Source organism: Chenopodium quinoa, unplaced genomic scaffold (assembly GCF_001683475.1).
Source record: "Chenopodium quinoa cultivar QQ74 unplaced genomic scaffold, ASM168347v1, whole genome shotgun sequence".
Classification (NCBI taxonomy): Eukaryota; Viridiplantae; Streptophyta; class Magnoliopsida; order Caryophyllales; family Amaranthaceae; genus Chenopodium; species Chenopodium quinoa.
This window is the reverse complement of record NW_018744633.1, coordinates 3,080,183-3,095,331: the sequence shown is the minus strand read 5'-3', so window position 1 is coordinate 3,095,331 and position 15,149 is coordinate 3,080,183. Positions and strand designations below refer to the sequence as shown.

At 34.1% G+C, this 15,149-nt stretch overlaps 2 protein-coding genes across 2 annotated transcripts; both read right to left on the bottom strand.

The window, feature by feature from the left end:
• Positions 1 to 327: 327 nt before the first annotated feature.
• On the bottom strand, positions 328 to 6,059 carry LOC110701009 (translation initiation factor eIF-2B subunit gamma-like). The gene is made up of 13 exons (XM_021878585.1): positions 5,737 to 6,059; positions 5,550 to 5,645; positions 5,324 to 5,401; positions 2,800 to 2,880; positions 2,395 to 2,614; positions 2,241 to 2,299; positions 2,018 to 2,067; positions 1,790 to 1,889; positions 1,442 to 1,705; positions 1,237 to 1,329; positions 1,043 to 1,147; positions 745 to 861; positions 328 to 602 (listed from the first exon to the last, which is right to left on the bottom strand). Exons 1-13 carry the CDS (start codon positions 5,800 to 5,802, stop codon positions 537 to 539), a joined length of 1,395 nt encoding a protein of 464 aa, XP_021734277.1. The 5' UTR covers positions 5,803 to 6,059; the 3' UTR covers positions 328 to 536.
• A 1,118-nt stretch (positions 6,060 to 7,177) lies between these two features.
• On the bottom strand, positions 7,178 to 9,111 carry LOC110701008 (F-box/kelch-repeat protein At5g26960-like). Its single transcript, XM_021878584.1, has one exon. The coding sequence runs from the start codon at positions 8,678 to 8,680 to the stop codon at positions 7,412 to 7,414; it is 1,269 nt and encodes a 422-aa protein (XP_021734276.1). The 5' UTR covers positions 8,681 to 9,111; the 3' UTR covers positions 7,178 to 7,411.
• Between the last annotated feature and the right edge of the window lie 6,038 nt (positions 9,112 to 15,149).

Genomic DNA, 15,149 nt, shown 5'->3' with positions numbered 1-15,149 from the left:
TTTTTCACGTAAGGTGATCAATGGTGGAGCTGAGGCTCAATTCATGTGCTTCAATAGAGCTAGGAATGTGAGAAAAAAGAGAGTTTTGGACGAGAGAGAGAGAGGATGGAAATTTTGCCTATGTTAATTGTTCAAGTGACAAACAAGCTATGCCGCGCCAATTGGTGATATCCACATCCTCTTGATTAGTTTATACAACTAGGTTGTAACATTGCAAGTAAGTTTGCTCATTCAAGTAAAATGGACAAGAATACATGAGGTTGTGCTAATTTAATGATTTGCAAAAAAATTCACAAAACCTATAAAACAAATCAGATATCTATGACATAGGTAGAAGAATGATTTACTGTAATATATGAAGCAAAACCTAAGCACAATTTGTGGATTATGGAGCAAAATTGATATTAGCTGGTATTCAGTTTTCTATTAATACAACAAAATTTAACCAAGCACCCTCGCATTTGCCACTGCAACAGCCTAGTATCTTAATTTTCTAAGACAAGTGCACAAAACAAAACTCGGGCAGAGACAGTTATCTATTTCTTTGCCAAAGACTCCCCTTTGATTTCGCTGCCTGCAGTGACCACATAACCTGCTCCAACCTAGACAAGTTCAGCAAATTTAGAGTTAATAATTGAGAAACTGGTATAGTATGGGAAGTTCAAAGCTTAATGTGAAAAGAATATAAAGTATGATACGAGTAGATGATAAGGGATACAAAAATGAGAAGACAAAAGCCCTTACTTGGCAGTCTTTCAAAACCGCACGCTCTTGTAGTTGTACATTACTGCAAATAACAGAGCTTTGGATCGAACAGCCATCACTGATAGTAATATGGTTCAAAACCACTGAATTCACGATCTGCAAGGATTGTGATGATTGAAATATATGTAAAACATCATACTGTTCCAACTTTAACTCAAAAATATGGACGCATAAAGAATTCTTACAAGACACTTCCCCCTTAAGGCCTTGTGGGATGTAGTCATCTTATGTGATACACAGCTAACTAATAACGGTATGAGAAAATAAACAAGCATACCTTAACGTTTGAACCTATCCGACAATGACGACCGATGACAGACCGTTTAACACTACATTTATCACCCATTTGTGAACCTTCACCAATTATACAATACGGTCCCACCTGATTTCACAAAACAATATTATAAGCGTACAGGCAAATGACAATTATATATAAAGAATAGAAAAGAGAACAAAAACGATCATTCTCACTGTAGTCTTTGATCCAATCTCAGCAGAAGGATGAATGCTATTGTGCTGAGGAGAAAATGTGTACCCTGATAGATGGCTAGCCTCTCCAATGACCTGAAATTATCAAAGAAGTCAAGACCATTGAACAGAAGGTAAGTAACACGAAATAAATAAATTATACAAGCATTGAATGGAAAATTTTGGTGCTGTGTAGATAGAGTCTCACATCGCGATTGATGTCACTGTAAGCTTGAATGGAATTCAAGCGTGCACAATACTTGTCATTGCTGGCAATGTAAACACAGCATTTGTGTGTTTTTCTAGCAGTGCGAGCAAAACCATTAGGGCCCAAAGCAAACAGTTCATGGAAACTTGGGGTAGAAGCATTAGCTAAAAGTTGGGAGAGCATAACTTGGTTTTTATTTGATGGGAGCATCCCATTCCCATTTTCTTCGGCTTGTAGAGTCACATTTGCCAAAACATCTGATCGCTACCATGTATCATCAAACATCCATGTGTTAGGACAACTGGACAAACAATATAGCATGCGTCTCATGGCAAATACCACACTCACCAGTTGTGTCCGGACAAGATAAGGCAGCACATCCTGCTTTAGGCTTCTAAATTTCTCTTTCTGGTCAAGATCCTTATCAAGAACTTCTTGAAGAACAGATCTTCAACAATAGCAAGGCAAAGATGATGGATGAACAGTCATTTAAAGGAATGTAATACAGCCTATTTAAACCTCCCCCCTCCCTCCTCTCTCTCCTGTACAAAAGGAAAAGGGATGAAAAATGCAAACCTTTTGAAAGCATATAAATGGGCGTCCATAAGATCAGTTCGGATCTCCATCTATTAAGATTGGAAGAAAGAAGAGAAAGATATTAGACAGAATCAATTCAATCAAATGTATATACCAGAAAATATTTACTGTTTTTCTACTTTCAGGAAGGCAACAAGTTCTGAGGGTTCCTTGGCCAACATATTTAGAGAAAATAACCAACAGTTTCACAGGGAAAGAATACCTGTCCAGCTGCACGTAGTATGCTCTTCTGAACTCGCATATCTTTATTGACCTCAGTGCCTGAAAAAAACCACCCAGGACTAATGAACCAATATAAAAGCAAAATCTAACTAATATATAAGTGATCCAAGCAAGTAGACATCCAAAAGTCAAACCTGCAGCTATGTGCAGTAAAAATTGTTTTGTGACATCCAACCCTATAATATTGCGACGTGCTGGTTTCTTTGCTTTATCCTTTCCACTGGACGATACAGATTCTGTAGATCCACTAACAGGGGTTGAGCAAAGCATTGCAGTCACAACCGCATCATGTCGTCTATGAGCAGCAGCCACAGCTCCCGGAGGAACATCACAAACAAGGTCCCCACTTACCACCTTCAGAAATTAAAAAGTGAACAAAAGATTAACAACATTAAACAAAAACATTTTTATGAGGGAAATAATATCATACTAACAGAAAAACCTTATACAATATAACAATAGGGTATAGGTCATTTCAACAGAAAACTAATGTAGATCTCAGCACTGCAGCTAAAGACTGTCACAAGACTAATGCTTACCAAAATGTCACTGGCAGTCAAGTAGCGTGAAATAGCACGAAGAGCTCCAGCAGTTCCTTTATCCTCGGGAACTGCAACAACCTGAATAAGATCAAAATATCACATAATCTACTCGTTGAAAATTTGAAACAAACCACGCTAAGGTTTTCTTTTTCTTTTTCATTTTTTTTTTTTTTTTGGGGTGTGGGGGGGGGGGAGGGGGGGGGGGAGAACGGGCATTAAGGTGATCTACTTACGAATGCTAAATACCTTCTGTAAGCTGGAAAACTCAATGATGTCATTTACCAAAAATTTCTTCCATACAAAAGAAAAAGGAAGAAAAAAGAAGGGGAAAAGGAAAAGAAGAATAGAAAGACCATTTATCAAACAATATAGATGACTCTCTTCCAACTGATTAAAAAGAAAGAAACTGCCAAACTGCACTTATGATCGGAGCCACTAAAAAAGGCTTGGAGATACACATTTGTTACACCTCCCTCTAATACACACAACCCTCAGCCATAGTTACACCCCACCCCCCCACCCCAAAAAAAAAAAAAAAAAACAAAAAAAACACACACACTAGGAAAATCAATATTCCATCGAAGAGAAGCTACCAGCCTCCCATGTACGATATTTGCCATGATTCCTTACCAATATATAAAAAGTGCAAGGCTGCACAAAGGCGATATGCATCTGGATTCTAAGCGGCATTGGGGAGCAGAAGCTAAGGTTAGACAACGGTGAAGGTGGCGGCAGCTTAGGTAGAGAAAAAAGGCCGGATGGTGGTGGCCTGGTGGGCCTTGGTTGCTGGTTCAGTTCATTGAACAAGGAGAAGGGTAGGTGGGATAAACTATAAAAGTGGGATAAGGCCTTTGCTTTTCTATTTCACTCCTCCTTAATATGTGCGCCAAAAGGAAGTCTGTCATCTAATAAGAAATGGAAGAAGTAGATACTTGTATATATTTTTTCTATCTACCAATTTGTTTTTATATTTTCCCCATAGAAAACCAGATCTGCAGCTCAAAGAAAATGAAAAATCAGGCAAAGGCTATATTATGAGATGTTTGAGTATCGAAGCAAGCAGTTTAATTGTCTGCAAAGATTTAAAGGAAGTCAGTATGTCAATGTTGCCACTTGCCAATGTTTACCCAAATATGCCATCTGTGTGAAAAATGACAAAGGGTTTCATAAACGGATATACCTATACCAAGATATCTAAAATGAACATCATCATCATCATTAACTGCATACAGCATTCAATCAAGATGTCTCAATGGCTCACATGCATCACATACGATTATACTTATCATTTACATTGCCAACAAGTTCACTCTAAGATTTGATTGTCCTTTACCTAAGAAGTGGCACCACAAAATCTAGACAGCAAGAGAATCAAGATTATCCACCAATCACGTCCAAGAGCCTAAAAATGATGAATTTGACCTCCAGTATCAGCAAAATGTCAAGCTTTCACCTCTAAATACACTACTAGAGTTGCAATTCTCTTCTTATCCCTTCATCCCACCCGTAACTTCCAAGAAAACAAAAAAGGAGGTCAAACCCTGAAAGTTCCACACTCTAAAAAAGGGAGAAGATAGAAGCTATTTTTAAAATTTTGAAATCCTTATTAATGCTTGGATATTAAGAACTAGATAAAGCCATAGAGGGGACCGTATCTCACAGAATCCAAGCTAATAATTCCCTGATTCGCCTTCAAGGCTTCAACTCCTGCTAACCCAATGAATCCACACAGATAAAGTTGTCTGTTGTAGTAGCATTATAATCATATATCAGATTAATCACTGTATCAGACTGCTACTCCATTATTCTCATAACCTCAAACATAAAATGAGAAGAAATTGATGCTGCTCAGAATGTTCCCCGCATCTTAACGACCTCTGTTCAATTTAGACTTTAAAGAATGGAGATTTGACCTTGTATTATAATCAAGGAGATATGAACTTGTAGCTCCAATATACATTGCAAATTTAGAATTCCTTAATGTCAGCCAAAACAGAGCTGTGTAAAAAAAACAAATGACCCTTTTATTCCATTTCTTCAATGACTAGGTAACCAATAATCCAAATTTCAAACCCATAAACCAAATGCTCTACACTCCTCTTAGCCTCCATACCTACATCACTACAGAGATTCTAGAATCATGTTCGACATCAGAACCAGGGCAAGTATGTCAAAAGGCACCTTGTTATTACTCTCATTGATCTTATAAGATCAAGTGATCCATGAATTCAATACCCTCATGGAACATTCATGACATTTACAAGCATCCACAAAGAACTGAATTCTCAATTACCTAAAACAAATAATTTTAAACCCTAAATTGAAAATTCAAAACCTCACTAAACTGAAAATCATCACAGAACTATAAAGCTACTTCATTCATTCACATAAAGCTTCCACTAATACACCAGAAGGTAACTTCTGGTAACACTACAAACTGTCTAAAGTAGCATAATCACAAGAAACCATGAACAAAACCCAGAAATCATTACACGAGTGAAATGCATGATTTGGAATTAACCTCGACACGAAGACGATCAACATAAGCACTCGAAATCCATCCACCAACTTTAACAGCAGCATCTGCACCTCCAACCACCTGAAATATACAAAACCGCCCCATCATTACAATCAAATTAAAGACAAAACACAAAAACAAACATTTTGCAAACCCCAATTTCGCCAATTTCCCCAATTAATTTTGAAAACAAACAAACAATCAATCAATTAAAATTATAAAAACAAACCACAATAATATCCTTGAGATTGCTTTGTTCCAAAAGGTCCAATACATAAGACACTACTGGACGATTCCCAACTGGAAGCAATGCTTTGGGTACCTCCTGAAATTGAATTTACAGATAAAAATTGTTAAATTAATCAAATTAAAAGCCAAAAAATGGGATTAGAAGAAAAGGGGTTAATTGAAAAAACCTTGGAAACAAGAGGGGCAAGGTTTTTGGAAGTGCCACCAGCTAGCACAACCACCTGGAAATCCATGGTTGTTGTTGTTCTGAGGTTTCTTCAAAAATGGAGGAGAATTTATGAGAGAGATGAACAAGGGTTTTTAAGGGTTTTTCGAATTTTCAATTGAAAGTTTCGATTTTTATCGAAGATGATGATGCGAATGTTGATTAATGAATTCACGATCCCACCCCGAAAGTTTGGTGTTCAGATTGTGCGACTTTGATTTGTAATTGTAAGGTTTGATTAAAAAATTTGTCGAGTTAAATAAGGTTATTCATCTTTAGTACTCTAAAATTGGTTCCTTGCTACTTATATTGAGGGTAATTTGAGATAAATTGTCAAAAATTGCGTTAAAAAAGACAATTAATTTCAATATAATAGTATGTATTAGAAGTTAGAACCAATATTTAGGTCAGGCGATGCCTCGGGTCATTAAATTTGTTACTCGTATAATATAATCAATTGCTTCATATAAATATTTTGTATTCAAATGAAATGATACAACTTGAAATATCACATGAATTGATGGTAAGACATTTAATTCTAGAATTAGATGTTGTATGTTCAAATCTTACACGTAGCGTGGTGTGGAGGGGAAAGTCACGTGCCCAAGTGGTGTAATGAGAAGTTGAGTGAGGTTGGGCTAGCACAACTTTTGTTGATTGGAACTTGGGTAGGACACTTAGTTTTAGAAATGAATGCAATTTTTGACAATATAATGGTAAAACCTAATTGCTTGTTCTCGGTCTTAAAAGTAGAAATCTATACTTAGTAATAAGTGGTTCTTTAACTCAATGTAGATATTGCTACGAAAGTACATACTACGGGTCTATTCTCTTACGTTGAAATTCAGTTCAGTTCAGTTTAGTTCAGCTCATTTCAGTTCAATTCAGTTCAGCTTCTAAATTCCTTCTCTTATAAAATATTCAGTTCAGCTCAGTTCAACTCAATTCAGTCAATGAGAACAGGCCCTACATACTTCGTAACACGAGTACATCACATTATCAATCCTTCAATAATACTCGTATATACAAATATGTTGTTTTTATTTTTATACCGAGTACAATTCTAAAGAGGACTTAATAACTTATCACGAAATGAATTACTCCATAATAATTGTTCATCATAGTGGCTAATATTCTAATAATTACTCATTATAGCGGCTAATAATTACTCATTATATTGGCATTTCGTCCATTTGGATATACCTTTTTGCAATAATGCAAAGGCTGTTTTAGTATATCAAACAAACTTTAATTACAATAGTTCATTTAGTTGTACTAAGCACTTTTATCATAAACATAGCTTACATAAAATAACATTCAGTAAGCTATGTTTATGATAAAAAACACGTCGCTCCATAATTTTATTGTGCAAATAAGCTACGGGAAATGGAAATAACCTCTACTTAAGTTCCATTAATCAACATTAACACTTAATAAATCAACCAATGGTATGAAACGTCACACTTGATTCAATTCTTACAAGTTACAATAAACTTCCAAATTTCTCTCTATAAATGGAAAAACAATAGTAACATCATCAATTGGTTTCCAAAAATGATCAAGAATTAGTACTACACACATTTATTGTACCACATAATTTAACATAGAATTTATTAGTACTAGATTTTATAATTTAATTAACATTCAACACAAACACAAGCTGCCCTTTGAACCAATTCAGGTAAATCAGGCCCTCTACTCCACTCCTCAGTCACACAATCAAATATCAACACAATCCCTTCTTTATATCCTCTTACATTCCTCCCACTTCTCCTCAATAAATCATCTATACACCCCATCACTTGGATCAACACCACCTTATCCTCCACCCCTACACAACTAAACTTCACGGTCCCGTCGAGCCGAACTTGTGCCGGTAGCGGCGGACTCCTCATCCGACACCATTCTCCAAACCCGCCACCACCTCCCTCGCCTTTCCTCCGTCCATTAAACCGCCAAAACGACAACTCAACCGCGTGGCTCGCCAACACGTAAACACAACCATCCGCCCCGCAAGCCGCCACGACACACCCACCACCGGGAACCGCCCGGCTCCTCAACCACCCACGCGCCACCACATCATACAAATCCATCGAGCTAGCACAAACACGCGCCTCAGCCGCGCGTAATTCCGACGCGCCACCAATCATCAACCCACCAATGACGTAAAACACGCCATCCACCCCAACACCAACACACCCATATCTCCTCCTCGGCGCGTGAGCCACCACGCGCCACTCATCCGCGTGGGGATCATACTCTTCCACGTCAGACGCTCTTAACGACCCTCCTGCCACGTAGATTCTCCCACAAACTGCCGCAGCAGCAAACCGTTTTCGCGGTACCAACGGTCCAGACCGGGTCTTCACGAGCCCGGTCCACGGATCAAAAACTAACGCACTAGACCGATTTATAATAAAAATCTTCCTCCCAATTACAGCCAACCGCGCGTGTGAGAAATCCGTGTGAAAATGAACACTACCACCACCCAAAACGGCGTCGTTTTGAGAAGGGAGCTTCCACTTCTGATCAACAAAAGGACGAAGGGTAGAAACGGAAGAAGTAGAAAAGGCAAAAATAGTCCGATGAAGAAGACGGTGGTTCCGACGGAGGAGAGAGAAAGAGGGGGAGTGAACAAGGTGGGCCCAACGACGGCAGACGGCGGAGATAGCAGGAAGAGAAGAAAGCGGGATTCGAGATAATATTTCGTAGAGAAGATCATCAGGAAGAGAAGAAATGGAGGTTTTAATCGAATTTTTGGGGGATTTGTTGTTGTTGTTGGAAGGAGGTAAAGGGATGATAATGGAGTGAGAAGGGTTAGTGGGATTTGGGCAACAAGATTTGATGAAGAGAGAGAAATGGCGGGAGTTGTAGGTGGTTTGAGGGTCTCTCTCAACGGCCGCCATTAATGGAGGGAGGAGAGAGAAAATGGAGGTTTAGAGAAGGGGGTGGTGGTGGTGGTGGTGGGAATTGGATTCGAAGGGAGTGATTTAATTGGGTGGAAAAAGAAAAGAAGGATTAATTATAATTATTTATAGATGTGATGAAATGGATGGTTGTTTTTGTTTGTTTGTTTGTCTCGTGGATTTCTAGGACTTTTTTTTTTGTTTTGGGGAAAAATAAAAATAACATGTGAGAGAGAGAAAAAGTTGTCAATGGTGAATTTAGATCTTTGAATTTTGCAAATAAAGTGTTTGTTGTATTCGATGATTATTACTACGTAATTTGTTTTAAGAAAAATAATAATGTACGGGATATACGTAGGATTAAGCATAAAGTAATATTGACTGAATTTACAATGTACAAAGTAACATTATTTATTCCTTCAAAAAAAAAAAAAAGTAACATTATTTATTTTTACTATAGGTTGTATTAAATGAGAGTGAGTTTGCAGCGAAACTTAATTTTATCTTAATTATTTGAACTTATTTTGTATAACGTAACTTGAACATATTTAGATGTTAATAGTCTTGATACCAATAGATAGATAGATTAAAAAAAAAAAAAAAAAAAAAAAAAAAAAAAAAAAAAAAAAAAAACTCATTACTATTTGAGTATTTGGTTATTTGCTATGATTATTGTCACTTATTATTATACTTGTAACTTTTTTATGAATTTCTAAACACTTTGTAACTTTAAGTATTCTCTTTTTCCTTTATTCTATTTAAATTGGAAAAATATATAGTACTTTCTTACCATCATGTTTGTGATAGAGATCACTAACCCAAAATTTCAAAGTTAGATGAAATGTTAGTTATGGCAAGATTAGAAAAGTTTATTCTACAATTATATCTAACACTTCAATTTATATACAAGTAATTGAATTATATATAAAACATGTGATTTAACTTAACTTTTCAAGAAGTAATATTTTTTCCTCAAAGTACTACTCCCATAAGTTATTAAGATAGTGTTTAAGTGGGAGCCATCACTTAATAACTTGGATTAACATTTCTTGCATGCATGCACAAGTTAACTCAAGGCTTACAATTCCCATTCGTGGATGACAATAATATTTAATTATTAATAATATTAATTCATGTTTTTCAATCAAATAATCTATGGAATAAATTGTTTGATTAGCCACCAATCAAACACAAATTAATGATATCCCATATATATATATATATATATATATATATATATATATATATATATATATATATATATATATATATATATATATATATATATATATATATAATATATATAATTTAATTAAAAAGATCATAAAAAATTATTTTGTTAAATTATAAAATAATAAATCCGATATATTTTAATTTCTATTAGAGTATATAATAAGAAATGTTCTTGTACCAATCAAATTAATTTTGATCCTTTTAATTAAATTAAAGGTTTAATCCTACTTTATTTAAGGGCTTGGCCAATAGGAGTGCGAAGCTTGAATATTTAAATGAGTGATAGATTTTGTTGACAAATCAGCCAAAATTATTAACATGGATCACATGCATTCATCAAATACATGCATGCATGTCTGCTGGGATTTTTTCAAGCTATGATTCAATAATCTACGGATTATTAAGGAATCTAATACAAAGTATAAAGTAATCCCTCAAATCAGAATTGACGAATTGTAGTAGTACTCCGTATAAACGAGTGTTGGCCAAGTCGTCAAACAATAACTACCTCCTTTAAATATTATCTACAAGTTTAGAGTATTATTTGTGAGATTTAAAATATTCTAAAGTGCATGTAACATTAACGGAGGTAGGATGTGTTGTTTAAAGCTAAATATGACAATCGTTTGGTAGTCAAAGATTAAACTTATGAATGGGCCGAAAGAAGCCAGTGATATCAATAATTGTGAATCCACTTTGCGTAAAAAAGCAGCATAAGATTGGAAAAAAGTGCCTTCTTTTTAGAATTTTTTTTTTTTAAGAAAAAAATCATATAACTAATATATAAAGCTAAACTTTTAGTCAGGTCACGAGGCAGCGACACTTGGCATCCTAACTTTTCGCCAAGTGTCACGTCACGTTGGATAGATTTAAATAGACTTAATAAGATAAAAATTAGTGTCGCGCCACCTTTGATAGATTTAGATAGATTTTATAAGATAAAAACATTAGTTAAAAATTCCATTTTCAATCAAATTAGGATAAAATTTTAGAATAAGTTTGTTGTTTAGAATTTTATATCCGATAAAATACCAAATAATAAACTTATAATTAGGCCACAAGACAACATCATCATTTAGTGTTTTAACTTTTCGCCAAGTGTCGTACCACGTTGGATAAATAATTTTATTAGAATTCTATTTTCAATCAAATTGAATTATAAAATAATTTTATCTTAAAAATACATAAACAACCCGGGCATCGCACGGGGCACAAAACTAGTAATTAAATAAATTAAAATTTATCAAATTAAATATATACTCTCTTTGCCCACATCACATACTCTCTTTGTCCTTTTTTTTTCTTTTTTTTTCGCCCTATTTAATTTTTCACGATCATTAACATGCGATTTAGAACATATAAATCTCTATTTTCATGCGCGTACTAATTATATAAAAACTCAATTCTAATAGAATATATAATGAAATTAATCCAACAAGATTGACAATGGGGCAATTATTGTCTTTTACAAATTAATGACAATTACGGTCAAAGTTTACAAGTTTGACAAAAAAATCATATTAAATGTTCCAAAAGTTAAATCACCATTTAAAGAAATAATAATTGACTCACCCATAATTAAATCATGCCCCTCTTAATTAACTATAAAATTATGGACATGGACATCAAAATAATCAAATTATTATGATCAAATGTATTATGTAAGAGGCTATACACCACTATAAGGATCTAGTTATTATATTGTGTAATTTCACGAATATTGTTCGTTCGCACCTGGATCAACATGCATAACATAATACATTTGAAGCGAGAATTCCACGTTACAATTAACTACGAATTCCCTGAGAAATAGAACCTTCAGCGTTACTCCTTTACTCGACACACATATTTCTATTGAACATCCACTAATACTGTATTAGTCGGGTGAGAGAGGTAAACCACCGTGATCACCAACTTCCACGGACAACCAGCCACCACACGAACCACCACATACACATGCAGTTAGACGAGAAGGACAGAGAGAAAGTTGATTTCGTATTTGTTGATTAGGGTTTGTTGAATGATCAACTTTATTTCCAATCCTAGGCACAGAAACTATCTATGTATTATAATTATATTATATTTAGACTAGGAAGCAAGCCCCAAACCCTTCAAGCTCCATATGGACAACCACTTAGGGGGAGGGCCCAATATGGGTCTTTCTTCTTATGTTCAATAAACCACATAGTAAGAACTTATAGGATCCGTTTTAATGGGTGTTTGGTAGGGATGTCAATGGGGCGGGGCGGATGTTGGCATTCCCATCCTCATCCCCACCTAACATTTTCATTCCCATCCCCATCCCCATCCCCATCCTCATTCTTATCCCCATCACCGCGGCGGGTCTAAAATTCATCCCCATCCCCGCCCCGACGGATACAATTCCAAAACCATCCCCGCCCCACCCCCACCTAATCCCCACCCAAGACCCACCCAACCTCCACCTTTCAAATACACAATCCTACATAATTAATATAAATCACTTTTTTTTAAAAAAAAAAAAAATCATTCTTAATATTACACATTTTTTTTGTTTTATATTATAAGTGTATTACGAAGTATTATAATTAATATTTTATATTTTACATAAATATTTTATAAAATAGTAAAAAAGTATAGAATTTTGTTTTAAAAGATATATAGATGAGGGTATAAGGTGGGGATGGGGCGGGTACGAAGTGGGGCGGGTACAAGCTAAAATCCAACCCCGCCTCATCACCCATGGCAGGAATGGTTTTCATCCCCATCCCCGCCCCATCACCCGCTAAACCGAGACCCATCCCCGCCCCACTTTGGGGGAGGGGGGATGGGGCGGGTCTCCTACTTGACCCGCCTCATTGACATTCCTAGTGTTTGGGCCTATTTTATTAACTCAAAGATCATTAATACCTCTAGTTATAATACAACAAAGACCTAAAAGAATAAACTTAATAATCTCCATAATTCGATCCAATACATATATTAATAATTGCACTTGATGAAGACACAATTCCTTCAAAATCACATCCAATATAACAAGATAGATCATTCATTAATGTTGATCTTAAAATAACTTCACCATTCTTTCCCGGAAAATGAGGAGAGGAAAAGCATTTTTCTTCGCTCATCCAAAACCTTTTCCTCAATGTTTGGCTATTTAGGGCATCCCACAACTAGTATTTGAAAAATATTCTTTCGTTATTGTTATGTTTGTGGTAGACACAACTAACCCTTATATATAACTTATTATATAATAATAATAATAATAATAATAATAATAATAAATAAATAAAATACTGTTTCAAAAAAAAAAAAAAAAAAAAGCAAATACAAGTTAATCTAATGGATCAACCTAAAATGTTAATCTAATGGATCAACCTAAAATGTTAATCTAATGGATCAACCTAAAATGTTAATATAATAGATCAACCCAAAATGTCAATCTAGAGGGCACTTTTGTTATTTCATCATTTATTAAGGGACACTTTTGTCCGTTTACATTGATGACATGGTAAATGTGCCATATCCAATTCGTTACAGGCGTAAACCATTTAGGAGGTTTTTTTTTCCATTAAAAACAAAAAATTCTTAGATTTTTGGTTTTTTTTTGTGAAAAAGTTAAATTTCTCTTTGCAGATCTTCGGTAGTTTTTTTTTACGGTATTTTTTAACCTTCTGTCTTATTGTTGTTTTTTATTGGTCAATTTGCAAATGACAATAATCATGGGCAAAAGCACCATCATCTTCTTCCAATTCTACCTCTTCAAATAAAAAAGTGAAATACTCTGATTTAACGTTAATACAAATAGAAAAAATGAATTCTATGTAACGATTTTTCACTAATTGATGTCGTAAACATCTTTGTACGCTTAGCATTTTTCTTCGCAATGTGTAGGTAAATTTTTTTTCACAAATCATGAATTTAATATTGAAATAGCCGAAAAGGTTAAAACATTAGAGGTAGAGGCAAAATATGATCGAGAACTTTTCTAAAAAAAATATGATAAAGAAGAGAAATTGTGGGTTGTATTTGGTTTAAAACCTATTATTGATGCTTTTTATGGTTTTGATTTAGAATACAATATGATAGCTTTTTACACGTGTTTAGTATTTGTTGTACATTTTTTAAAGGTTTGTTGCATCAAGTTAGTGTGATCTCAATATAAGTATATATATATACACTAAAACAGACACCGGGAATGACACATGTCACTTCTTAGTACTATTTTTTCACTTCAAATTCATTCTTTCAAAAAAATTCTTATAATGTCAATTACTATAATATAAAGATTATAACACATGATTCATTGTATTTAGAGTACTTACCGAATCATGATATAATTTGGACAGTTTCTATTTACCAAAATATGGACATAATATTGATTAATTTTTTTTCTTTTTTGGAATAAATATTTTGAACTTAGATTTTCTGATTAAGTATGGAATAAGTAAAATTGTAAAAATAAGGTGTACTAAACAAAGGTTTACTTAGAAACAAACCAACTTTTGACTTTATATAGTGGTTGTACACAATAGCGACGACTTATTTTAATTTAGATAATTCGTAAAAAACTGTAAAAAAAAAAAAAAAAATAAGAAAGAAAGAAAGAAAAAAAAACTCTAATAGTTAGCGTTCTGAAAAAAACCATCTAATAATTAGCAATTTTTTATCCCAAAATATATTTTGTTTTATTTATCCTTTTAATCTATAATTTAAATAAATTTTATGTATTTAATTTCCTATATCAAACTTTGTTTGTTATGTATATGAAATTTAATAAGTTATTTTTTTTTGGACTTATCATATGTGGCACGTTTTCTAAACTAGTAGTTTTAATAAAGATGTGTACGAGATATATATATATATATATATATATATATATATATATATATATATATATATATATATAAAATTATGTAATTTGTTATTTTATAAATATTATTATAAAGAGCTTTCTATTCATTTTTACGCGGGTAGAGGAAATTTATTGATGATGAATTTGACATTAAAATTAGTGGACAATTTATTAATAATGATTTAAACTACTACTTCCAAGTCTACCCATTTTACATTTATAAGAATTGAATAATCCTTGCTTTCACTTTCCATACTGAAATCATTTGTGCCAATCCGAACATACATTGAAAAGTTGAATGAAACTTGACTATATCCCACGGAAATAGAAAGATTTAACCCAACAACAAGTGTCGAGTCTATTGGCAAAACAACCATTGATCTTATCACCCATCAACACTTC